This window comes from Echiichthys vipera (assembly GCF_963691815.1).
Source record: "Echiichthys vipera genome assembly, chromosome: 4".
NCBI classification, from domain to species: Eukaryota; Metazoa; Chordata; class Actinopteri; order Perciformes; family Trachinidae; genus Echiichthys; species Echiichthys vipera.
Window position 1 is genome coordinate 13,533,736 of NC_139829.1, and position 25,840 is coordinate 13,559,575.

General features: G+C 38.3%; 5 protein-coding genes across 5 annotated transcripts in view; 3 read left to right on the forward strand and 2 right to left on the reverse strand.

Annotated features, from left to right (window-relative positions):
• Nucleotides 1–475, reverse strand: part of LOC310946663 (rho guanine nucleotide exchange factor 28-like) — a gene marked incomplete at its 5' end in the record, with an annotated part of 39,231 nt that extends 38,756 nt beyond the window's left edge. Inside the window, one exon of the mRNA XM_083913188.1 lies at nt 443–475. Within this exon, the coding sequence (XP_083769314.1) occupies nt 443–475 (33 nt within the window). The remainder of the gene's footprint in view (nt 1–442) is intronic.
• A 2,249-nt stretch (nt 476–2,724) lies between these two features.
• Nucleotides 2,725–8,344, reverse strand: utp15 (UTP15 small subunit processome component). The gene is made up of 12 exons (XM_083912931.1): nt 8,211–8,344; nt 7,098–7,214; nt 6,895–6,987; nt 6,564–6,748; nt 6,148–6,326; nt 5,700–5,825; nt 5,198–5,333; nt 4,978–5,062; nt 4,288–4,443; nt 3,977–4,078; nt 3,469–3,602; nt 2,725–3,321 (listed from the first exon to the last, which is right to left on the reverse strand). The coding sequence occupies exons 2-12, from the start codon at nt 7,185–7,187 to the stop codon at nt 3,021–3,023; spliced, it is 1,587 nt and encodes a 528-aa protein (XP_083769057.1). The 5' UTR covers nt 7,188–7,214; nt 8,211–8,344; the 3' UTR covers nt 2,725–3,020.
• A 526-nt stretch (nt 8,345–8,870) lies between these two features.
• On the forward strand, nt 8,871–11,787 carry LOC310946140 (transcription factor BTF3-like). Its single transcript, XM_083912496.1, has 6 exons — nt 8,871–8,937; nt 9,731–9,799; nt 9,913–10,026; nt 10,333–10,534; nt 10,630–10,686; nt 11,403–11,787. Exons 2-6 carry the CDS (start codon nt 9,731–9,733, stop codon nt 11,447–11,449), a joined length of 489 nt encoding a protein of 162 aa, XP_083768622.1. The 5' UTR covers nt 8,871–8,937; the 3' UTR covers nt 11,450–11,787.
• Nucleotides 11,788–14,853: 3,066 nt separating this feature from the next.
• Nucleotides 14,854–17,045, forward strand: il12b2 (interleukin 12B 2; the record flags this gene model as incomplete). The annotated part of the gene is made up of 8 exons (XM_083912193.1): nt 14,854–14,886; nt 14,982–15,010; nt 15,356–15,396; nt 15,534–15,788; nt 16,069–16,174; nt 16,322–16,509; nt 16,688–16,836; nt 16,923–17,045. The coding sequence occupies 8 exons, from the start codon at nt 14,854–14,856 to the stop codon at nt 17,043–17,045; spliced, it is 924 nt and encodes a 307-aa protein (XP_083768319.1).
• A 3,667-nt stretch (nt 17,046–20,712) lies between these two features.
• LOC310945579 (protease-associated domain-containing protein 1-like) lies at nt 20,713–25,802 on the forward strand. Its single transcript, XM_083911714.1, has 5 exons — nt 20,713–20,913; nt 21,535–21,635; nt 21,738–21,847; nt 23,126–23,293; nt 23,407–25,802. Exons 1-5 carry the CDS (start codon nt 20,838–20,840, stop codon nt 23,525–23,527), a joined length of 576 nt encoding a protein of 191 aa, XP_083767840.1. The 5' UTR covers nt 20,713–20,837; the 3' UTR covers nt 23,528–25,802.
• Nucleotides 25,803–25,840: the final 38 nt, after the last annotated feature.

The window sequence follows — 25,840 nt, forward strand, 5'->3', positions numbered from 1 at the left end:
CTGTTGTGCTGATAATGTTACTTTTTTTTTACTATGAAACTATGATTCAGTTCTCAAATAATCAAACAGCAAAACCCAGAAATGTTTCTTTCAAAGACCATTAAAGTCTCTGTTTGATCAAAGTCCAAAACATCTGTCTCCTGTCATCATGGCGCCCTCATCGACCCCAGTGCCAAGTCTCATTAAAAACAACTCGTACATACAGGGACTTTAGTAAACTCGATTCAATTGCATGTACTGTATTGACGCATGGACAGAAAACATCGGATGTATTATCATTATGCATAATGGTTTAGTCATGAGCACAGAATAACTGCCACCGACTTCTTTTTTTTTATAAATGTGGCTGCTGATTTCTCACTGCATTCCAAACTTGGTTTACAGAGATTTTCCAGCGGGATAACTAACTAACGACTGACTGCAAACTAGAGCACATACTCACATACAGAGGCACTTTCCTCCTGCTCAGCTCCATCTGCAAAGAAGGACATTAAACAGACATTTGAGATTCAAATGAAGAAAAGGAAAACTCACACTAGCAGCCACATGACTCCTCAATACTTCCTTGGTCATTTTGGTTATTCTGGCTGCTCCTCTGATCCTGAGGAGATTATCAAACCTCATCTGCGCCAAGCAGAGTCAGAGGTCCTCCAATGAGACAGGTCGTCTTTTGATCTCAACTATAAGAATAATGGTTTTAATGATGATGCTGCTTTTTACCTTAGTGTGTAGAGAGTGAGACATTAGCAGAACACCAAATGTGCCCCAATCTCATTTGCAGGCAGTGTGTAGTCTACACCTGCATGTGTGTGTGAGTGTGTGTGTGTGTGTGTATGTGAGAGAGAGGTAAAGTAGGATATCGATTCAGTTTTAGTGCTGCAGGGTTCAGATCTGTTCTTTATCAGCGGACATTTACTAAACCGGACACAACAGCAGGGTCTTCATAACAACCATTTTGTTTTCTGTGCATTTTAATTATATTTTACATTTACAATTACACATTCATAATATTATAGACTAAATAACACAGTAAGCAAAGGCAAAGAATGAACAAAACCAACAGGAGAGGAACTTGTTCTAGCTTTATGAACTGCTCAACACAGTTGGGATATTAATGGCGGGCTGCAATACTGTTATATTAAATAGCACAAACACAACAGTCTAGCTTAAGAAACCCTTTTGTTGTTGGTTCAGATTAATTAACCAGTTTAATGTTTAAAATGTGGTTTTCATGAGCTAAGGGGAGGAAGGAGTATTTTGACCAGTTCTCAAAGATTATTTGTTAGTTTACATTATTTGTTTTCTATGGTGGAGATATATATATATATATATATATATATATATATATTTCTTTTTGTGTGGTGTGTATATACATATGTAGCAAATTGCGTTAATGTGTTAAAGATAGGGTATGATATAAATATGAAGCCATTCATTATGATTAATATATAGTAGTGGAAAAGGGGTGGGATTGAAACAGATTTTTGCTTCTTTTTATTCCTTTAATAGAAAGAAGTTAATATTGTGTTTTGTTCCTTTAGCTTTTATTGTATTATTATTTTTATTAGAATCAAGCATTCATCCATTCAATGTTGACCTATTTAGTTGCAAAATAAATTTGAGGCTCTTTACACATAGCTACGTTTTGCCATTCGACCAAGGTTGACATGTTAGCAAACTGTCATTCATATGAGAAACAGACACGTTGAAAAAAGTCACATAACATTATTGACGTACTTACCTTTGAAGGAGCTCAAACTCCGGCAGTATGAACCCTGACAGTGCGCTTGAATGCGGAAAGAAAGAGCACCTAACTCGGACACATCCTCCGTTTGCTAATTCAAGTGTCGGTGTTGAAGCTACAAGTTGAGAAATGGCGTTGAGTCGACGCCGCTGCTGTTGCCAGTGTGAGCTGCAGCCTCCACTGACTCCGACACAGCATCCTCCTCTCTGCCACTGTTGATGCTTTCCGTCTTCCGTCGGCTCCGGCACATTCCTCCTCCTTACATGTGAGAGTGACCTGTGTCTTTGAGGTTACAGCGACCCCTGGTGGAAGGCGATGAAACAGCGGCGAGTCCATAGGAAAGGGCATTTTTAATGGCCACATGTTGAAATCAGTCGTGGAAAGTAAGCAAATACTGTACTTCAAACAATTTGGGGTGTTTTTAGGGGTGAAGTATTTCCATTACATCTTAGGGACATTTTGTACTTTTCACTGCACTATAATGATTTCAGAACTTTACAAATTCAGATGAGTACAACATATAAATCAACTCAATTATACTATGGATTAAACTACCAATATAAAGTAATTCAAAATGGCTCCCCCTTCACCAGCTGCAACATTAAACCGCATTAATGCATTAACAATACAATATGTAAGATTTTGCATGAGTACTTCTACTTTTGGTACTTTAAGTACACTTTGATGCCAATAGCCTTACTTAAATAGGTTTTGAATGCATTGTTTACTTGTTTCTACACTTTAGTATCACTACCTTTGCTTAAAAGATTTGAATACTTCCATCCGTTACTCAAAGCAATGTTTTAAACGATTTGAACACAATTATGATTAGTCAGTCTCAATATTACAAAGATTTATTTATATCTGCTTATAAAACATTTGCCACTGCCAAATATTATGAAAACATAGAGCAGACACAAACAATTCATCATTCAAGAGTGCACACACACACACACACAAACTTTTATTTGAAAGTTTAATGACAAGACTTCCAACAATAAACAACATCTCGCTTTCCATTCACACAGTTAAGAGATTCTTCATACAGTAAATGCATACTCTTTGTCACCTCTGTTGGGTTTTTAAGTCACTTTGAGTTAAAACACCAGAGTGAGCCCATGGATTTTTCAGTCTTTTAAAACCTGTACCAAAAAGCTTGTTTGGTAACATGAAGCCTGTCATGTCAGGAAATGTGTCAGGTGTTTCAAAAACAGGCTTTCAGAGTCGAAACTGGCCCTCTAACTCAGCCTAAAGCAGTTTTCCCACCCTACAAGCCTCAGGTGGCCTGAAGCTGTGGTCTTGTAGTACTCGCTTCTCCCTGAACCAGGCCATTAGCTCTGCTGCTGCCAGGGCACGGCACCTCCATCCTAGGGAGAGAGGCGGCGAACATGGTGTCCAACATGCCTAGCACCTCCAGGAGGTCCTGCTGATAGTCGATCTCTCGCTCCAGCAGCTCCTGCAGACGCAGCAGCTGTCGGTCCACGACTGGTGACTGGCCGATTATTGACCGATAGATGTCCAGGATCATCTCACCAGCTGTTACGAGGATGGGAGCAAACCTGGGGTCAACCAAGTTCCTGGGAAACGAAGAAAGTTTAAGTATTTGTGTTGCAAAAATTTCTGTACGATTTGATGAACAAGCTACCAAATTCAATGCATCCAATAACACATTGTTTACATTTCTCAAAGTCTACTTGACCAATGAGATCTTATCTGCTTCTTACCCTATGAGGAAATTGAGGAACTTAGCGAGCCCCTGTTCATCCCTTCCTGCCAAAGCGTTCTTCAACGCTCCTCGTCGATCCAGCTCCTTTATAACAGCCACTGTGATCTCTGGCTTTCTCTGTCTTGTCCACGTCTATAGATAAAATTAAAATATAAGTTAATGATAAAAGTAAAACCATACCAACACCTTTTTCAATGTTTGTTTCCGCAAGAGAGATAAGAGAGACTTTATTGTCATCCATCTATATACAGTGCAGTTCAGTTCAGTACACAGAGGAACGAAACTGTGGTCCTGGTGCAAAACAAAACATTAAACAGATATGGTTCAGATTTCAATATCTAGGACAGGGAGTTTACTTTGTACAACTCAGCAACAAAAAGTAGCATATCATGGTTCTGTATTGCAAATTGAAAAAAGGTCAAATTAGAAACTAGGAGGAACCTTAAGAAAGTGAAACTAACTGATTTAACCTTGTTACTACTGTTAAAAATACATAAAATGTATACCTCCAGAGCTGTATCCAAAGCTTTTGATACATTAAACTTCTTGAGCTGCTTGTCGTATTTGGCCAAATGCTGTTTCACTGGTTTGCTCACGAGATAATCATCCTGGAAAAAGATAGAGAACCAACAAATAAATGGGGAGAAAGACTCATTTAATAACTCAGTGTGCAGGAATAAAGGCATTAGACATAGTTAGTTTTGACTGTTGCATGATTCAGTCGGTACATCTCTTGGGAAATAATCAATCAATAGATCACATCAAGTCTCATGACTGTTGACGTCAGCTACTGTATGTTAACCAAATCCAAATATACCTGTTTAGGGGTGTAGTTTTTCCCCTTCACAAAAACACGATATGATGGTCGTCGCCTCTGTTGGCCAGAGATTTCCTTTGTTTCTTCAAGGCTTTTTCTGTGTTTGATACTCAGGATGCTATTAGTCATACCCACGACAATGGACTCGTCATCCGGCTGGGGAGAAAGATATATTCATGGCTTTAGAGTCAAGAAAAATGAGACAAAATTTACATAAATTCACTTTCATGACCAGATGTTTACAAGCCTGTAAGATGGTTTAGAGGTTGTCAGAATACTTGAGATAATCATGAAATTCAGTCGATGGATCACTCAAGAGATCATCATTCAACAACTCTTTTAAAGGGATACTTTACCTATTCTAATCCAGGTCTGTGCCATGGCAACACCCACATTTCCATGACACAGACCTGGATTAAAATAGGTCAAATATCTCTTTAATACACAAGAACACTAGCATGGATCATGTCTACAGCTGGGAAAACATTTCTTTTTAGGAGTGTATGTTTCTAACAAATCAAAGTGAGTGAAACAAATAATGCGTTTCTAATCTTGGGTGATGTTGTCAACTACTGTGTAAGTATCATACACGTTTCACTTACTTGAAAGCAGCTTTCTGCATTTAACTCATATTTAAAACATGAAAAACTAACAATAGAAAGTTATTAATGGTTGAATGTAATATCTTACAGCTAAAGCCAGACTGAGGATGGAGGCAGCGTAGTCAAAGTTGTGGACCACCTTATAGTTGGTTGTGTTGTACACCTTTACATGCCTGAAAAACAAACAGAGGAGCTCTCCATTAGATCATGTTCACATAATACATACCTATGAAATAAGTATGTGACTGTTATGACAGAAAAAAGTGCTATGACAGACATGCATCCTGCACATACACCTGTCCCCGTACCTGTCCAGAGAAGCTGACATCAATCTCTGTCCGGTGCTGCTGAGACACAAACAGGTGACAGTTTTGTGATGGTTCTTCAGTGAAACCAGAGGCTGGCCTCCTTTTAGTAGATCCCACACTTTCACGTAACGGCCCCCTAAAGAGAGTGAAATGCTTTTTTAATGTCCTGGATAAACATCAGTAAATATAAGTTAACATTTGTATATGAGCGCAGCTATTGGCAGCTAACATACAATGCTGTTGTCATCATTGTTTGATATTGCCCAGCCCAACAAATTTTCAACATTTCAAATTCAAATCATTTAATACTATCATAATTAGCAAATGGTATAAAACCAGCAAGAAAGTTTAAAAGGTTGTCAGAATTCTTGAGATCATCATGTAATTCAGTCGATGGATCACTCAAGAGATCATCATTCAACAACTCCAATGTGTAAATTCATTTGGTGGGCACATTTTCTGGATGCGCTGACTGGACACGGTGATTATTACAGCTGACTACCTGCAGAGACAAGGAGTCCCTCAGAAGGATAGAGAAGCAGACTCTCCACTGGCTGGCCATGATCCATGGTCATTACGCTCTTATCTGCTCTGGCATCAAACAGTTTCAGTGTGTGGTCATAAGATCCTAAGAAAAAAAAAACATCAATTGTTAGTCAAACAAAAAAAGACCAAACTCTTTCATCCTCACTCATCTACAAACTCAAGAGTTTGATTACTCATATTTGTTTTTTTCTGCAGTTACTACCGACTTTGCATATTTACAATTAAACAGTTGGTAGATTTTGTCTGTGTTAAAAACAGTTTAATCTAGTAGCCACTGTGATGGATGACATTCATTCATGGTTCTATTCAAAATAGTCTACCGGCTTCAAAAAGATCCAAAACTCCAACAAGCACCAATCATTGATGCTAAAGTTAAGTTCCTTTTTTTTAAGCCTCCATCTCACCGGTAATGAAAAGATCTCTGTTGAGTTTGCTTGTGACACCACAGCGAATGTAATCTGTGTGTTCTTGGTAACTGTTGAGCTCAGTGGCATTTGGGATGTCCCAAAGTCGACAGGTGTAGTCGTCTGACCCTGTGAGGATCTGGTAACGGTCTGAGGTGAAGTCTGTGACATGTACAGCCCTGAACAGAAATAAAATGAGACAAAAAATATAAATATATCAGTTTACTTTCATGACCAGATGTTATTAAGCCAGCAAGACAGTTTAAAGGGCTGTCAGAATTCTTGAGATCATCATGAAAATCAGCCGATGGATCACTCAAGAGATCATCATTCAACAACTCCCATGTTTAAATTAAGCCCATTTTTTATGCAGAACACCACAACTAAAACACTACAGTGACGCGTCAGATACCTACTTTTTGTGCCCTTTGAACATCCTGAGAGCCACCTTGCCGCTGACATCAAACAGCCGGACCACAGAGTCCTCACATCCCGCCACAAGCAGCTGACCATCTGACCTGAACCTTCCACAGTATGCAGTGTCCTTAAAGCGTGTGAATGACTTCACAGGCTCCTGGGAGAACGGCCCGTAAATGTGGATCTGTAGAGAAACCAGAGTTAGAATTAGAAAATGCATACTAATACTTGATTATTCAGGAGGACTGACTGGAACCAGAATCGTTTTATAGAAGGTGAACATTGATCAATTTGAACAAACACAAGAGGAATCTGGAGAAGCCAACATACTCGTGTGAATGCTGTCACAGCAAAGTTATGTGGAGCCACTGGGGAGAAGTCTATGTTTGTGATTGCTCCAAATTCTTTTATCTGGACCGGGGCCTGAGAGAGGAGATACAAAGATGCATTTTTATGATTAAGAACTAACATTAAAAATGTGCTTTTCTTGCTTACGGTAATATTACAACAGTATACAGTTAGAAGGGACTCACCTTGTAGTTCTTCCAGTACAACGTGTCTTGTGTGACTTTCTCTCCAAGTTTAGGATAGACTTGGATTTTGGTTGGTTTAAAAGAAGCCATTTCTGTGCTGATCACGATATGCTTTATCTGATAAAAAAGAATAAAAAAACATGGACATTAACATATAGCGAGAGATATGACACTACTGACATCCTGTTAGGTACCCTCAATGATCAGCACCCTCTCCAACAGCGGAGCACTTTCTCACACAGACTGCTCCAGCTCTGCTGTCGAAGGGAGATACTCAAACTCTTTCCTGCCACATGCCACCACACTGTACATCCATCCATCCATCCATCCATCCATCAATACATCGATCTTCAACCGCTTTACCCTATCGGGGTCGCGGGGGGCTGGAGCCGGTCCCAGCTGACCCACACTGTACAATAAAAGCTAAAACTCTGCTCATAACAATACAATCTCAAGCACCTTACGTTGTTTTTTTTACATAATCGCTCCACTGCACCGTATATTATTATATGTTTCCATTCGCACTACCATTAAGACTGCTTATTTATCTTTTATATTGTATTTTTATATTACTGTTTTGATGTGTCTGTGTGTAATGCTGCTGCTGCACTGCAATTTCCCAGCTTGGGGTCAATAAAGTATTTCTATTCAATTCTATTAGACAGAGAACCAGAACAAACTTAACCCGAATACGGTTCTGTCATTTTTACAATCTTAAAGCCCTTACATTGAAAACATGTACGTAGGTCAACTGGATGGTAAGGTGTTCACGTTGACGAGAAAACAAACGATCTGCAAAAATGGACTAAATGGCAACATAGTTCACTTTTCTTTTTTTTCTTTTTACCAAACAGCATCACAACACACCAAACTACACAATTAACTCGATTTATTCACTGAGGTGTTATACAATCTCAATAAAATCAAGAGCTCAATAAAATACAGAAAAAGTCTAGTGTTAAATTTAACCTAACAGTTAAAATGACATGTACTTGTTTGAAAATAAAGGCAGTTCAGTAGAAAAGTCACCGGGGCCAACGTGTTCATGTGTGTTAGCTCACTGCGCTGTAGCAGCCTAGCATTTTCAACTAAACTGAAATCTTATGGTCTCACCTTTGAATGGAGTCGCCCGGGATCACAGACGTATTTTTTTAAGTATGATTTGTTGAAATTAGATGATACCGATCTCGGTTGTCCAAGTAAGCAAAAACTTTCTCATTTTAGAGACCTAATCACGTTGCCCCTCGGAGCACAGGAGGACGCCATGTTTCTTTTTTTGTTTTTTTTCACAATCATGACAACTTCCGCTCTAAATGGCAGATCTTTATTGTTCATTGAAAATAGCATTTTCTTTCCTCTATTTACTATTATATTTATGGGTTTGTTTAGTATTTTGAATAGCACTGCTGGTGAACCTAGTATTAAACAATAAAATAGGCATATACATCCATTAACTTAATTAATTGTATTTTTTTAAATAAAGCTACTTCCCTTTCGCTTCAATTTGGCAACAATGTCGTACTGATTCAACCTATGTTATTAATGTCGTGAATAGTAGTTTGTTACTGTGGTTTTAAAAACTTTGAATCACTTTTAGAGAGCAGACTCTTTGCGACCTTACAGCCCTGACAGGCTAGATTTTATAATTAATAAATCACAAGAACACATTAATTCAATCAAAGCTATTAATGCACATTTTGCGGCTCCAGCCCCCGCGACCCCGAATCAACCATGCAGGCACATCCGGTAAATTATCGATCTCTGCACGTTACTTCCGGTCTTCACTCCTTTCTCTCGAGCTCGTATCGGCGGTGTGACCCGCGTGTTTACACACTCCCAGGTCAGTTCACGTCTCTGAAGCCTTTATAAGCTCTCACAGTCTCATATCATCTTGACTATGAAGGGAAAGAACAGTTCCCTGAGTCACGTTAGACGCTGTGGACGAAAAAGCTCAATTGTAATGCCAGCATCAGTTTGATAGGCCTGAGCTAACTTAGCTATTTAGCGTGGCTAGCTAACAAGTTCAGTTGTCATAGAGCCCGGGTAAAAGAATAATGAGCCTCCCAGTCTCGGTGTCTGAAAGATAAAGCGTGAGCCCACATCGCACCCCGTTATGGTACTCCGGGAGCAGTGAGCTTGCATAGTTTGTAGCTAAACTAATCTCCCGTCGCTGTACAGAACATTGCGATCTTGTCTTAGCCACTAACTTTAGCTGACTACCTACTGTATGTCTGATTCATGAAGAACTTGAGTCGAGACTAAAAAAGTGTGCAGCTATTTTGGGGGCTTCTGGCAGCTGTGCATTCTTGTTCTTTTGCAAAACGAAGGGGGGATTTTGAGGAATTTTAGGTTTGACACATTATTGTAATTGCAAACTCCCAGATCTAATAAACTGTTGAAATCACACAATAGGTGACAACAATTTCATGGCCATTTTGTTAGTCATGAAATATAGAGATGCACACAATTTTGCACACTTCTCTATAACTGATTTTCATTACAAGATCAAACTATTATGCATGTAGATAAGAATGTCTATATAGAGAGTATAAAACGGATATTACAAAAATGTGTCCAGAGTATTTTTTCCCAATTAAAGTCTCATGATGTGGATGTGTCATTTCTTGTGTCAGATGAAGGAGTCGATAATGAACCAGGAGAAGCTTGCCAAACTGCAGGCGCAGGTCCGCATAGGCGGAAAGGTGAGTTGGGATACAAGCTGGCCAATTACTTTAGAAGATGTTTTTTTTTGTTTCACCATTGGGTTATTGTATGCAGTGTTTCTTTTATTAAAGCACATTGTTGTGCTCTGTAGGGCTCAGCCCGCAGAAAGAAGAAGGTGGTGCACAGAACAGCAACAGCAGATGACAAGAAGCTGCAGTTCTCACTCAAGAAACTGGGGGTCAACAACATCTCAGGAATTGAGGAGGTACAGCAAAGTCTTTCTGACATACACAGCAACAAGTACACAGACATGTCTTCTTCTGGACATTGATGTTCTTTGGACATGTTCCTTTAGAATAGAGTAATGCAAACATCCAAAGGCAAATTTGACAAAAATGTGACTGGAAATATAATATGATTTGGATGAAATGAAGCCCTTTAATTGTTGTGTTTCAATGCTGGTAAGATAAAGGATCATGTTTCAATTTGTTGCCTCATCCTCTTTGACACTGATGTCAGACTCCTCTTTTTCTGTTTCCTCCCTTCAATTTCTCTTTGTGTTTCACTGTAGGTGAATATGTTCACAAACCAGGGGACAGTGATTCACTTCAATAACCCAAAGGTTCAGGCATCCTTGGCTGCCAACACCTTTACGATCACAGGGCACGCTGAGAACAAGCAGCTCACAGAGATGCTCCCAGGAATCCTAAACCAGTTGGGGGCCGACAGTCTTACCAGTCTCAGGAGATTAGCTGAGACCCTGCCAAAACCCGGTACCCACAACCCTGTACTGATCAGATTGCATGCATTAGTAGTTTAGTGTATTGTCTCTTAACTATTTGCTGTTTATTCTTCTTCCCTCTCATAGTTGGAGAGAATACAGCCCCCATGGTTGCTGCTGAAGAGGAGGATGATGAGGTTCCAGGTAAGGGAATTCACACATCCCCTTTGCATTCATTTTATTATTAATGTAGCACAGGGCTGGGAGATATACGTCGTCAAAACAATATGAAAATGTCTATCATATTGTTTTCTGTATAACTTCTATCACAATGTTGAAAAACAAGTGGCTGGACTGCGTTATGGCAATATTGCATTATTTGGACACCACTTTACACTCTGAATGTTATACGTTGTGTTCATTTTGCAGTAAAATTCTTGAGAAAATACTCAGTACTTTACATTTGTCAAGTATTTAATTTAAAAAAGGAGTGTACAAAGATCACCGTGTGATTATTTCATTTAGACTTAATACCAGAAAACGTACTATATCGTAATATATATTGTTATGGAGAGATATGAACTTAAACTATATCAGGATAGAAAATTTTGGCCATGTCGCCCAGCCCTAAGCATTAAAATAGTCACATTATTAACGCTCTACCACAGGCTGAGTTAGTTTAGATATATGATCATATACCTAATAAATATGTTTAGGGTGGGTGTGTATTTGATAATCGAATTCAGGCCTCTGTCACCAAAATATTTATGGAGTAGTTCAGAGTGCTGATAATTTTGCTTATTTCATATTTAGTAATTAGGTTTTATTTGTATGCCAAATCCTGGGACATTTTCTTACCTTTTATCTGTCACTGTTTTCTGCCCCCCACCCCTCTTTTCCCTCTGTTTTTTTGTTTTCAGATCTTGTTGAAAACTTTGACGAGGCTTCAAAGGACGAGGCAAACTAACTAAACACCAGTGAACATTTTAAGGTCCATCTTGACTCACCGTGCTGACACAGCAGCATTTCGTAATTGTCCATCTCAGTAATTGCTCTCACTCCAGCTACAAAACAAAAGTAGCCTTTTAATTGTAACCTGGACAGTTGGGCTATAACAATTAAATGGACTTTTTATGGCATGTTACTTACCCCTTTGTTTGATTTGCCTCGTTCTGCAATACAAGTGAAAATATTTAATGCAGTGGAATGTGCAAACCCTCTGTCACATGCTGCCTCTCCTGCATTTTGACCCTTACACATCAAAAATGTATTGGTGTAATGTAATAAAAATTACATTTAAATTTTTCTTCTTTTTCTTCTTTTGTAATCGACAGGCATGCTGACTTTTGTTAGGTTTCTATTTAAATTCATGGTCTAAGTTTTCTAGATTTGCACAAGGTATTAGTAATCACTTTTAAACGTTGAAGACTTTGTCATCAGTGTCTGTGCAGCGAAAGGTTGTCAGTGTACGACTTCACAGCCCAAAACGAGTGTTATTTAAAAAACAAGAGAAGCTTGATAAGAACCTTCAGGGTGAAGTGTGAGCCAGAACATGTTCTGTGATACAGAAGGCTGAAAACACGTAGACATAAAGTAGTTGATGTGTAGCCGCCCATCTTCGTGATGCCCCATTCTGGATCCCCGAAGGCCTTTGATCAAAAGGTTCTTTCTATTTCTTGAATCCTCTCTTTATCGTGTCCAGATTAAAATAAGACACATTAAATCCCAATTGAGAGCTAGAGCACTATATCTCTACCAACCAGCAAAAAACAAACAAACCTTTTTCCGACTTTCAATGTTGATTGAATGTCTGCCTGAGCTCTGTTCACTTTTTCTTGGGTAGCCTTTATGAGGTCTTTTGTTATCTGGACTGAAGTGACCCCAGAGCCCGGCAAACTGCAGCACCTGGTGTCAACTAAAAGATGAAAATTTTGGCGATTCACGGGAAAAATACGTTATCTGACCTCAAACTATCTTTGAACTTGAAGTTATGTGGAAACATTAACTTACAGCTACACTGAAACAAAACATAAACTTTAATTACAGTATGTAAAAATGCATTACTGGTTTAAATTCATAACTACAACTGAACAAAATAAAATTGTTTGTTTAGTGGTGGTGGGACAACATACAGTATTTAATATGTATACCATTAATACACAGTTGTCTCTTCCTGGTCAGTTCTCTTCAACCCAGCACATCCTGTCCACCATATGTAGATCCATTTCTATATTAACCCGCATTCATTTGTAGGACTGTCTGATGATTTGTTTTGTGTGACTTTCAAATAGCTGGGTGTTCTTCTGTAGCTATAGATCAGGGTTGCAATTTATGATTGTATTTTATTTTCTCGATTAGTTGTCTTGTCCAGAAAATGGTGAAAAATTAGGATCCGTGTTACAAATGCCTTGTTTTGTCCACAACTCAATGGTATTCACTTTAAAAGAAAAAAAGAAACCAGAAAATATTCACATTTGAGCAGCTGAAATCAGAGAGTTTTTACATTTTTTCTGAAAAAAATGACATGAAATGTGAAATTAATTGTTTATCAAAAGAGTTGGCATTAATTTAATAGTTGACAACCAATCGTCTAATTGTTACAGCTCTACTATAGATTATCAATGTCATAATTCACCACAGTCATTATAGTTAAATACTGTGAATATGAAGAAACAGATTCTCGACAGCAGAAGCATGAATAAGGCTATTCAGGCCTTTAAGGAACTGAAACCTGAAACCAACTATTTCTGTTGACCAAACAGGTTTTGCAGAATTTAAGGTCATAATGTGGTTGCAATATGCATATCATACTGTAGGTGGTAGAGTCTATGACCTATGCAGTATGCCCTTCAAACTGTTAAAGAGGACAAAGAATTACAACACCAAATACTAATTTAAAGCTTTGTTTGCTAGTACCTGACACAGTTTAACACACGATGAGATCAGATGATTTACATATCTGTGAGGATAAACATAGAACCAAAAAGTGTTTTTCGAGTGTGGTATAGCTGACATTTTGCAGAACAAATTTGGGTTGCCCCTCTCATGACTACTGTGCAGGGAAAGTCCTGGTTGTCTCTCCCTCCCTTTTTTTTCCTGTGTAAAGGTGTGTCTAAACTTTGGAAGCATTAATGTTCTCACAATGATGGTATGATGGGGGCAGTCTTTTTCTGGCCAGAGTAATGATGAAGCATCAGGCGAGTATTATCAGTTGATAACATTTTATTGATACCAATGCCGTTCCCATTCTGCTTAACGGTCCGATTTTTTATGGATTTTTGATTCCTGATACATTTTTTGGGTGGATAAAACTACACCGTTTTTAAAGACTCCAAACACCCACACAGGTGTTTTCAGTTAATCCGGTTGATTAGACCTCTTCTCAGGACTGTGTGGGTGTCTCTACTACTACTATTGACTGACATTTTCCTGAGTCTCATCTTTCTTAGTGGTAGACGGACATTTATGACCTCATAAATTCCCATCAAAGGCCTGCCCACCTTTAATCCAGGCAGATGTCTAATCAGCCAGAAAAACTGGAAACAACTGGGTGTTCAGGGGCTTTAAGCATCAATGCAACCGTTTTATTATCTCTGAGTCTGAACACAATTTAGATGAATAAGAGAATACTTGTACAGCACTCGTTTTCATTTCGATTTTCTTAGTCAAAGAAGGACTAAGAATTAAAGGATAAGCTGATATGCCTCCAAGCTTATCCTTTTATCAATGGGCATACGATAGCGATTCCAATTCCAGTTTGAAACTTGTTCTCAACTGGAACCGGTTCTCGATACCTATCCCTACATGCAGATTATACCTCTGATCCTCAGACCAGCTGGCCCTCTCGATCAAGGCTAAGGGGGGGACTTTGGAACAGTTTACCATTTTCAATTAAAAGTTCCCCACTGAATACCCACATGTTTTTCCAGGCTTTTGAGTGCCCATAAGGTTTTAACTAATGACGTTTTTGTTGATTAATCATTAGGTTCTAAAGTGTGAGGAAATAGTGATAAAAGCCCCTTGCAATTTCCCAAATCAAGTGTGTGTGTGTGTGTGTGTGCGCGTGCGTGTGCGTGTATGTGTGTGTGTGTCCTGTTTATGTCCTGTTTATCTCATCCAGGGTTGGTAATCAGATACAGTATATCTCACTTGCTGTGTTATTCTGCAGTATTTCGGCTTAAAGGTTGAGGGCAACCCCCCACCCTACTGAACACCCACACTTAACACTTCTTATCGCCATCGATCAGTAGTGTATTTGAAACCAACAGTTTATCCTTTTTTTTAAAAATGCAAAACCGTATGAGGAAATGCACTGCCCTTAGACTCTTTTTAGTTTTACAAAGAAGTTTCTATCACACCTCCAAAGGTGACATGATCGTGGTGGTGATGATGATGATGCATGCTGTATGCAAAGATATAAAATGATGGTCAGTGCGCAGTTGGACCATACACTCATCAAGATTACTAAAACTGAACTTCTGCTCTTGATTTTTTTATAGCACTACTTCAGTCTTACATCATTCAAATGGTAAGAAACAACTATTGGAATCAAATGTGCTTCGTGGTTATAAATTATACGTATTATATAGTCAGTTAATAGAAAAAAATAGAAAAGGGGTTACTTTGCTTCTCTGTTTGAATTGTCATAACATATATTCTGAGCTAAAAGTATTCAGCCAATTGTAATGTACCATGAACAGATTTTTTTCGTTTAGTTTCTAAATTGAAGATTTAATAATCACTAGCAAATTAAAGGATAATTAGGATTTAATGCAAAAATTGGATCATTGTCAATAATCTCATCCTCCTCTTGCTGTCACACAATTCCTCAGAAGACTTTGTCACTCTGGTTATGTGGACTTCTGTTCGTCAGCCTTACTGGAACACATGGACTCAACCACTTCCCAGAGAACTGTACGTCCTATTTACGGTCCACATATCTTTCTAGCATTAGTTTTTCCATATCTTGAAGGGATTAAAATCTGTTCATCTTGACATTTTAAATGTGTAATTGTGTGTGAATCTGTCTGTCTGTATCTATGTTTGTGTAGTTGTGGTGACAAAAAGAAATAATGCAGCTGGAGTCACACTTACCTGCCGTACAGAGACAGATGGAGCTGTCACATGGAAGTTTAATGGTGTCGTGATGGAGGATGACGATATGGAGGACAATGTCCAGCAGATTGGTCAGAATCTGGTCGTGTCAGAGGTAGATACACCCATGTTGGGAAACTACAGCTGCTGGACAGAAGATAAAATGTTATCATCAACCTATCTGCTGCTAGAGCCTGAGGAAGAAGACTTTGGTAAGATTCTCTGGTTTCGTTCTCCATTCATTCTTCTGTTCATGTACTATAAATGTCAGGAGTCTGTGAAATAGAGGAACTCACAGTGCAATACAAAGTCTTGAAACTGCATGTTTGACTCAGTGGATCAGTCTTTCTTTAGAGGATGAGACTGGATGTTAACAAATACTGAACCCTCCTATGATGCACTTCCAACATAAATGACGTACATACAGCATTGGTAGCAGTTCCAAACATCTTCCATTAAACTTGTATTCTCTCACACTGTGTATCTTTATAGATTCTCTCTCTATCAGTTGTCGGGCAAAGTCTTATGACTGTAACTTCAGTTGTGACTGGGCCTACAATGGACAAACAACAGTGCGCCTTGGACTGGGTCATGACTGGTAAAGATAAAAAAACTAAACAAATTACAGTAAAGAAGCCAAATGTTTTGTGTATAGTGTATGAAGATAGACCAACAAGCAGACAGTACTGTACCTGGCTCAGTTACAAATTTCACCCCGTGTTTTTTTTCCTGCTCACCTTTGTAGCAGTGAAGGTAGGAAGTTGTGTAAATGGCTCGAACATGATCAGCCCGTGAATGGGAGATTCCACTTTGAGCTCTACCACTCCCTCTCCCCCTACGCCGAGGAAAGCACCATGATCGAACTCACTGCTGAGGCCATTGTTAACCTCTCCGTCCTCAGGACAACCAAGAGCTTTTATCTCAGAGACATCGGTAAGCTGAGCGACATTGTTCAGTAACTTTACGATGAAGTAAAAAGTTGTATTCTACACACATCATCAAATATCACTATAGCTACTTAAAAGTCAATGTAAAATGAAATTGTGATATCTTCCTTGCCGATACGCTTTGCCCCTTGTTTTTTTCCCACTGTTATTTTTCTTCTGTCCAGTTCAACCCGACAGTCCCCAGATTGTCAAGTGTCAGAGGGGGAAGGACGACCTAGATGTGTCCATCGATGCGCCATCTAGCTGGTCAACTCCTCACAGCTTCTTCAGTCTAGAGCATGAGATTGAATATTTGTTGAAAGACAATGGCAAGGTACACACAACTCTGCTGATGTCTCCATGTTTGTCATTCTCTCCATAGCATTTGTTTTTCTTAATGTGAGACCTGTCCGACTTTAGACTGGACGTTCTTCATCTGTTCTGATCCCGAAGGGGATCAGCAAGCTGAGGGTTCGCTGCAGAGACTCGCTGGTGCTCTCAACCTGGAGCCCGTGGACGCCCTGGAAAAATGTAACCTGCTGAATTATTTGAACCCAACACTGTCTGCTCCTGCTCCTTTCTTTGTTCTTACATTGTCTACAATGTCCTCTCACCTGCTGTTTTTCATTATATGTTCCCTTTGGGGCAATAACACACTGATGGCCAACATAACACTCACCAGAAGCTCGGTAATCAAGAGTTTGTTTCATGATAGATCAGTCCAGCACACTTTTCATGTTCTTTTTTTATTTATGATAAGTATTTATTTGTACACATATTTATTATTTATTTTAAATAATACAAACAAAGTAAATCAAATACGATTATACTGTAAAATGTATAAACATTTAAGGGAATTCTTTCCTGTTGACAAAAGGACTGCTATTCCTCAATTTGGGTTCTAATAACCACCAGAGGACCTTATGAGGGCAAACAGAGGTCCCTAGATAATGTAGACACTAAACATAGACAACTTACAACACAGATGGTTCTGTGATTCAATCTGAAATCTACCAGCATAAAATGTCCTATGGGGTTTCATGGGACCAAATCTATGGAAAACGACATAAAACAAAAACATCATTTAACATGATTCATATAGGAGTGCAGTTTTGTCTGCACTTTAGACAAACTTTCACACAGGATGTTTCTCGGCCCTGTTAAATTCTGTAAGTGTGTTGGTGTTTCCGTGTATTTTGGTCGTTTGGTGCTATGCAAAATGAATGGCTATTAAAAGAGCTTTGTGCTTCCTTCCTTAAACATGTTCCTTCTTTATTTATGTGTCATTGGTACAGCTACTGAAGTGAATTAGAAACCCCCTTTGAATGTAATGCGGTAGCATTCCATATTTATGGGGGTGGATAAATTATTAGAAAAATAAGTCACTGAATATGTGTACTGTATGTTCCTCTGTATGAGATTAACAGAACAAGATTAGATGCTAGCAGGTTACTTATCATTATTATATGGATTATAATACTCCAGTAACAAGTATATTTGGTGTATTATTATTGTTTACATTTGCACTTATTAATTTTTGGTAAACAAGTTTCTGTATAAAAACTTTTTTATATATTCAGCCGTTTTAGTTGGTAATGAATGAGCAGCAGTAGCTTTTCAGCAATTATTACTTTATATTTCATTTGATATATTCACCTAATTTAGCTAGGAAAACCTCGATTAAATACCTGGCATTTATTAAATAGTCCTTGTAATCAAACATTAAAGGAAAAGAATAAGTTAAAATAATTTTTTTCTTTCTCAAAAGAAATAATTTTGAGACACTATCAGTGGATGTCAGCTACAGTATAATTATAATATTACTACTATAATCCTCTAGCTATCGAACAACAAAATGCAGCAAAGGTTTAACATAGCTGTAACTGCTAACCAGTTGCTATCTGGTATTCTGTATTTTCCTTCTATTTTTTTACAACATTGTCAGGTGGGGAGGCACATCTTGCCATCAAGTATTAACTGAGATTAGACATGCCAAAAGCCCAACAAAAAATTCAACATTTGGTTAAGATACTGCCAAATCTTAAAAATCGAAATCCATGTATTTGCTAATAGCTCATTAACAGGAAAATAATAGTGAGCCCCACATAGAGACACCAAGCAGTGCTTACTTGGTTAAAGCTTGAGCAGTAAATAACAATTAAAATAGCATGCTCCAGTCACTTTGAATGTAATGTTATATTATATATTGGCACTAACAGTATTGGAGTATAATGAATTCCTCATATTCATAACGAGAACTTGTAAAGACTAATTTAACTTTACAAATAAAGTTTGTAAAACTAAAAGTATTGCATATTTAATTTCCTTGTCACTTCAAAACCTAATCTGTTATTGACTCTTTGCAGGTGATAATGAGGAAAAAGAATCCATGCAAATGCAAAAAAACAGGAAAGTCTTGTTGCCCAGAGTTGCCATCTGGGTACTTGGACTGCAAGAAGAGACGGGAGAGGAAGAAACAAAGGAACATGGATGCTAAGCAGAGCCAGACATCTTAAAATCATGTTCAAAAACATGCATTGCAAGATCTTACTGGTGCACCTTTTATTTGGGTAAAGTGGAAAATATCTGGATGTATTTATATGAAGTAATTCAAATGCATGTGCTTGAAGAAGACATACCTGTGTTGAGTGAATTACACTCCTTGTAACCAATGCAAAAGCTGTGCAGTAAATCTATACCTTCATTAAGGTAAAATTGTTCAGTTTTTGTTAAAACTGTATTTTGCTTCATTATGCATTTCATTATTTGAAGGATGGATTCATTGTTATTATATATATGTTGTTTTCTTAGCAGCTTGAAAAGGTATAGTGTGAAGTTACACACTGTGAACTCTATGGCTAAACAGAGTAATGGTTGTAGTTGAGTTTGTTTATGCAATATGTATTTGCATTTTGTATGAAAATCTCACAAGAGATTAGAAACGCAAGCCATTTGCTCCACTTTATGAGTGGGTTTTCAAAAATGCCTTTGCTTTAAGCAACTCTGGGTAGATGCTCTTTTATTATAATGATATTTTTTATGATGTCTCCTAGAATATTACACAGCATTGAATCCACATATTACATTTACATGGCATACATAATTACTGTCTACTTGATGATGCATTGGAAATGGTTTTGGGGGAAAACATGTTGCCCTAATCCTTAAGTTGAACCTTGCAATACTGAACACTCAATTTTGACAGCCTATGGTGAACAGGGACAATACATTATGATATATTTCATATGTTGCATATTCCTAAATTACAAATAGCGAGCACATCAAAAACAAAGAAGGTAGCTAGAAAAGTTAGCAGATCATGCTGCGGTTCAAAACATTAAGTAACAGACATAAAAAAAATTAGCTTGCACGCTGCAGAGCTCCGATCATCCACTTATTTATTGCACTTATAGGTGGTGACGTTTCAAGCACAACCGCTCTTCATCAGACCATTTCTGTTACTTCGATAGATGAAAATTTCTCATCTGATTTTCTGCAAGAATCAAATAGCCATAGCAAATTTCCCCAAATGTCTATTCATCTGATCTGATTCTGCTGCTGTTAGTAATAACACTACTATGAAAAGTCAAATCTGGTGCCAGTTAGGCTACCACTACTACTCTATAACAGGGGTCTTCAGCGTTTTTTAGGCCAAGGATCTCTTAGCTGAAGGAGAGACAAAGCAGGCACCACCTACAACAAATACTGTGTTAAACTGAGTTACATATTACAGTGGGCTTAACAGCTAGGGTGGCCTAAATATATAGACACCTAGATTTGTGTGGTGCATACAATACTAGGCTATTACAATGATCATTATTAACATATTCATATATTTATACACCATATGTGAATGTTAAACAAACATTTGTAAGGCACATTGAATCCTTCCGCTCGATTGTATACTTGCACAGCTACCGTGCCTATAAACCAGTAAGCCTATCATCAAGGATGTGTGAATGTATTTATTTTTTCACAAATGTATCTTTGCTAATAATACGTTGCATTCATGTTAATGGATATTTTCAGTCTTTTTAAAAGAAAAAAAAACGACCTCGTTGAATATATCTTCTCTATAAAAACAGGCGAACGGGCGGGGCCACAACAGCGGGTTTTTGCCCCGCGGCCCCGTTTAGAGTCGGCGTTGCAAGATACGCATGCGCGTGAAAATAAAGCGCGGAAGTGGTTGCTATGCTAACCTGCTGCTCTGTTCACTGACGGACCGACATTTGTTGGCGTACAGAATATATGGACAAACACATAGTGCTCTTAAATACAAAGACACGCTGACGTGTCGTCTGTGTAACGTTTAGGTGCTCTACCAATGTCTTAAACATGGCAAAGGTTGTTCGGACGACAGCTTTGATGCTGTACCTCTGGAGTGTTTTCATGCAGTTCAGTCGCATCTCAGGTGAGATAAAGGGAGGCAAATCGCTAATTGAGCTAACAGTTAGTTAGCTGGAGGCTTTTGTTTGTACCGTTTTATATTCCCTGTGAATGTGCATCCCATATCACCCTGCTGCTGTGGTTAGTCAATGCTGTCCTACTGATGATGCAGTCAGTCACATCTGGAATAAGCTACAGGGTTCTTAACAGGTGCTGGGAATCCTCGAAAACACTTGAATGTTATATGGGATGGCATGTTATAACATAGGAAAGAATATCTCCATTTGAGAGACCGAAAACAGCATTTTCTGACATTTTGCATGAAAAATTACAGATTATCAAAATAGTTGGTGATTATATTTTTGTCGAACTGTTAGTTGAGTTAGTTTTCCTTCCATTTCAGGCTGTCACAAAACATTATGTTGGTTTTTAAGAGGACAATAGCATCTGATTAAATGTGTTGAACAGGTGCAATAACTATACTAAATACTGAGTATTGTACTGTATACAAATATGTAGTTTACCACAGCTGGAAAAGGATGAAAATGCACCTTGACGTGCTTGCAAAGTGTTTGAATTTGACTTGGGTAAAGGTGTAGGAACCCTTAAGCTTGCCAGTCGTGTAAATGTTTTTTTTTTGCCCTAGGTCTTGGGATCAATGAACTGCTTTATTTCCGGGTCATCAGTCCAGAGGAGATAGGGTACATCTTCAGTGCGGCACCTGCTAAAGACTTTGGAGGAGATTTTGTTAGTAGTCTGCACTATTCTAAATACCATGTGTTGGTTAAAAGATTCTCAAGCCTCATGTACACCCACCATATGATCACATGTACCCTCTTTTGTCTCCAGACGTCGTCCTATGATGAGATTTTCCTTGTGCCAGCAGAACCAGCAGACGGCTGCTCAGACCTGGAGGACCAAGAGATCATCCAGGGACAAGTAGTCCTGGTGGAAAGAGGGTATGTTGTTCACATGCCTCAGTAGAATCAGTAGCTTGAAATGTATAAGCCATTAAGCCAGCCGAGGATTTAAGCACAAAACAGTGGTGGAAAAGTGGAATTCTAAGCCTTGCTGGAGCAATTAAGTAGTAAGAGGAGAGGGGAAGAAAATTGATGTTGCAGTCGTATATGCAGTCCATGAATCTTGAATCTTGAATATTAAGTTTTAAGAAATAAAGAGATGTGGGCCAGTCACTAAGGCAACTCTTATAACTGAAAGCTGTGGTGCGATTCTAGACTGTCCTATCACAGATTGAGCGTCGGTATTGTAGGTGTAAGTCATGTTACCTCTGGAATAAAAAAAAAGATAGACCTTTGTTCTAACTATAATACCCTGCTCATACTATGGATGTATTTAGGTTATCCAATGGTTGCCCATTGATTCCTATCTAACTTGCTCTCCTAGCACATACACAGAAAAAAAAAAAACCTTCAGGCTCCCATGTTTTGGGGCCAATAGTGTGTTTACATGAGACTTTTTGTGGCCTCGCCGGCCATTTGCCTGCACTCATAACTAACACAAAAATAAAATGTTGATTGTGGCTGTTAATGACATTTTAAATGTCTTCAAGTGTCTGTTTTATAGTTGTATCTTTTGTAATGGTTCTTTCTGGGGTTTGACTGCAGCCACTACGGCAAAATGTAGCAGGGGGCTTATTTCTTACCCGAATAACAACTGAAAAAACACTTTTGACATTTAAGGGTCGATACAGTTTAACAGATCTGACTGCACAAACCCACCCCCCAACTGAGCATAACCTTGGTTGGACGAAGATATTAGCTTCTACCCCTTTTCAACCAAAATGCTACTCTTTCAGTTGTAAAGATATTTGAACAAAATTGCATATTTGTAGGAATCTGATATTCTGGCTTTTCAAGAAATACCAACAGTCTAATGTGTCTCATTGAATATCCAGTCTAAAAGCAAACTGAGTCTCGCTCAATTATGTAAAATACGTTTTTCTGTAGATAGTTGCAGAACTGGGTTTCTGTGAACCGTGGCTACGAGGTATTTCTCCATAATGACCAACAATAGTGTTGTCTTAATTGAATGTTAACCTGTGCTCAGTGTCACATGTCATGTACAGGATTTGTGTGTGAAGACAATTACTAGTTCAATGGTGCCGCTTACATGTAATTCATGGAGAAGATGTTTTTTTTTGCAATGTTTTACTGCAAACTAATCAAACTGCCTTTATAGTTTCTAACACGCTTTCTCTGTTTTTGTGGGCGTTCCAGAGGTTGCTCCTTTGTACAAAAGGCCCGAAACGTGGAGGAATCAGGAGGCAAAGCTGTTCTGATTGCTGATAATGTAGTGGAGAATGACAGTCAGTACCTTGATATGATAACTGATGGAAGCACTTCCAAACCAAGCATTCCTGCTCTATTCCTGCTGGGACGTGATGGGTAAGACAGATGCAGACACACAAACAATCATTCAGTCCTGTTTTATTTTATATAGGCATTATTACAATATATGTCAGGACATTAACAATTATCCCCATTTCCATGTATTCTAGGATGATGATCAGACGATCTCTTCAGAGACAAGCACTGCCGTGGGCTGTCATTTCCATTCCTGTCAATGTTTCCTCTTTGGCCTCGTTCCCACTCAAGCAGCCCCCATGGACACTGTGGTAGAAATGAGACACATAAACAACTTCATGCACTTCCTCACTCAACAAGCATGCTTTTATTAGTGGATATCCAGTCAACTGTGAATAAACCCACAGCCTCATAGGACTTCTCCCGTGGTGGGTAAACAAATGCACAAACACTAGTGGTTAACCAGTAAAATTAACATATGTATCATGTCATGCCTAAACACAGCCAAAGGCATGTGATGCAAACGTATTAACATTGTTTAAATGGACAGATTGTTGGTCAGTGGTGAAGACGGGAAAATTGGATCTGCAGTATTACAACACATTCAGATTGAAGCGCACCATTTTTTTTGCCTGGTCAAAAAGTACAAGCGGTTGCATGGGCCACTATTGGGGGATGAAAAAAGAGAGGAAAAGGCCCTGACGGCATATATTAAACTTCACTACAAAACAACATACCAGGAATGTCATCTAACTGTAAAAATTATAATAAATTCCTGCTTATTTGCATGAACTTAAACAGGGTGGCACTCTGACCAAAATGAACATTGTTGCTCTTATGGTGAATAAATATAAAATCATTTGTGTTGCATAAAAGACTATCACTTATTGCCTTTCTGAGTTATACAACGTTAAAGACCATACACACAATTTCTGTCTGTTTGTGCCTGAAGCCCGTGGCTTGTGCGCTGGATGTCAGACACTCTCCTCCATATCTTTGCTGCCTGTTTTGCAAGAGCTTCTACTATATTATTGACTGCTCTGTTTTATACCGTTATCGACTGCTTCATGCTCACTCCTCTTAACTGGCCGATAGAGGCCTCAAGTGATTAACGACTTTGGAATCTTGTCTCTGTTTGGGATACGTGGCGGTCATGTTAGTGTTGGCTGATTCTTTTGCTGGCATTTAACTCTGAAATTGACAATTTACATTGCTGGTGTTGTCCAGATTTACATGCCGAGGTAAGACAATTGTGGTTTGTATTCATTCAATCAAACATTTCAGCAGTGGTCATTTAAAACATTCAGTGACGTCAGCCAACTGCTGATAGGCCTTTGTCGGCGAACTCATCACTTATGGTTGTGATAAACTAGGCAACTTTTTGATCAACAGGGCAATGAGCACCCCCCTCGGTGGAGATCTGCACTGTGCAGAGTGCACTTTTTTAGACGAACATGTTTATTAATAACACTTGCAAAGAAGTCAATAAGACTTCAGTAAGAAGTGTTTGACATTTGATGTGGAAAAATAGCATTTCAAAAAAGAAATCTATGGAGGGTCCATTAAATATTAGATTTCTGTTTTTAGTTAAACGGTGCCTGGCCAATCATGGATTCTACCTGGAACTTCATTACAATGTTTTTTCATCTCTCTCACAGTTTGTTTTCTGAAACATTTAAGCGAATTTAAAGTTTAATATAAGCCATTTACCTGCTGTATCAGAAATGTATTCAAAAGGCTCTATAAGCTACGAACATGCCGTCTCCACATAAGGCTTTATCTGCTGATATAACTTGCGGCAACTTGTGTTTTATTCCCAAATGACACCCAAGATATTTAACATATGTTTCTGTTATTTCATGTTTAAGGTTGTTGGTTTCATATGAATGCACAAATGTCCATTCCCCATGCTGTTCAGAGAATTTTATTCAGTTATTAAAGCGATACCAATTAGATTTTTAGAATTTACAGTGCAGATAATTTACACATTATTTACATTAATCTACTGTTGTGTGACCTGCAACAGTTTTGTATAATGTCTTTTATTGTCATTGCCCATATACAGCTCTTATTACACCTCCAGTCCACCGTGGAGCGAAGGGATGGTGTCCTTGAACGATGAATGAATTAATGAATTTTCCATAATGAGGTTTCTGGCATTATTTTCTGTGAGTTTTTCCCTTCTCATTAATCGTAGAGCTTAGGCTTGGGCAAGGTCTGATTGCTAATATAATTTGAATTTTTTTTTCCGCTGGCATCCGACTCTGTAGTTTACTTAAACTTGGCAGAACTTGAATCTGAAATATTTCTTGCTTTCATTTCAGGTGCTTCACTTTTTTTCAGCTAGAAAAAAGAAAAGGAGAAAAATAGAACAGCCTGTATTTATTTATTTATTTATTTATTTATTATATGTATGGATTTAAGCTAAAAATCTTGTATGAGAGGAATTTATTATGGCCTGTGTATTTGTCTTTCCCTCAGCATATGGAGATTGTAGAAATAATCTGTAATTTAAATGCATAGCCTATGTATTACCTACAGTAAATGTAAAGCATTACATTTGGCCTTGTTGATGTTAGTTTACATTTTCTGTTTAAAGAAAGGAATATATATCATAAACATTTTGAA

What these genes read in the sequence shown, in the direction of transcription:
- utp15 (XM_083912931.1), bottom strand. Translation starts at nt 7,187, where the DNA reads ATGGCTTCTTTTAAACCAACCAAAATCCAAGTCTATCCTAAACTTGGA. An exon ending in GGGACTCCTTGTCTCTGCAG is followed by an intron (nt 5,334 to 5,699) that starts GTAGTCAGCTGT and finishes CACTCTCTTTAG; the next exon opens with GGGGCCGTTACGTGAAAGTG. An exon ending in CTTTGGATACAGCTCTGGAG is followed by an intron (nt 3,603 to 3,976) that starts GTATACATTTTA and finishes TTTTATCTATAG; the next exon opens with ACGTGGACAAGACAGAGAAA.
- LOC310945579 (XM_083911714.1), top strand. Translation starts at nt 20,838, where the DNA reads ATGGCAAAGGTTGTTCGGACGACAGCTTTGATGCTGTACCTCTGGAGT. An exon ending in GCAGTTCAGTCGCATCTCAG is followed by an intron (nt 20,914 to 21,534) that starts GTGAGATAAAGG and finishes TTTTTGCCCTAG; the next exon opens with GTCTTGGGATCAATGAACTG. An exon ending in GTAGTCCTGGTGGAAAGAGG is followed by an intron (nt 21,848 to 23,125) that starts GTATGTTGTTCA and finishes TGGGCGTTCCAG; the next exon opens with AGGTTGCTCCTTTGTACAAA.
- LOC310946140 (XM_083912496.1), top strand. Translation starts at nt 9,731, where the DNA reads ATGAAGGAGTCGATAATGAACCAGGAGAAGCTTGCCAAACTGCAGGCG. An exon ending in AGGTCCGCATAGGCGGAAAG is followed by an intron (nt 9,800 to 9,912) that starts GTGAGTTGGGAT and finishes TGTGCTCTGTAG; the next exon opens with GGCTCAGCCCGCAGAAAGAA. An exon ending in TGAGACCCTGCCAAAACCCG is followed by an intron (nt 10,535 to 10,629) that starts GTACCCACAACC and finishes TCCCTCTCATAG; the next exon opens with TTGGAGAGAATACAGCCCCC.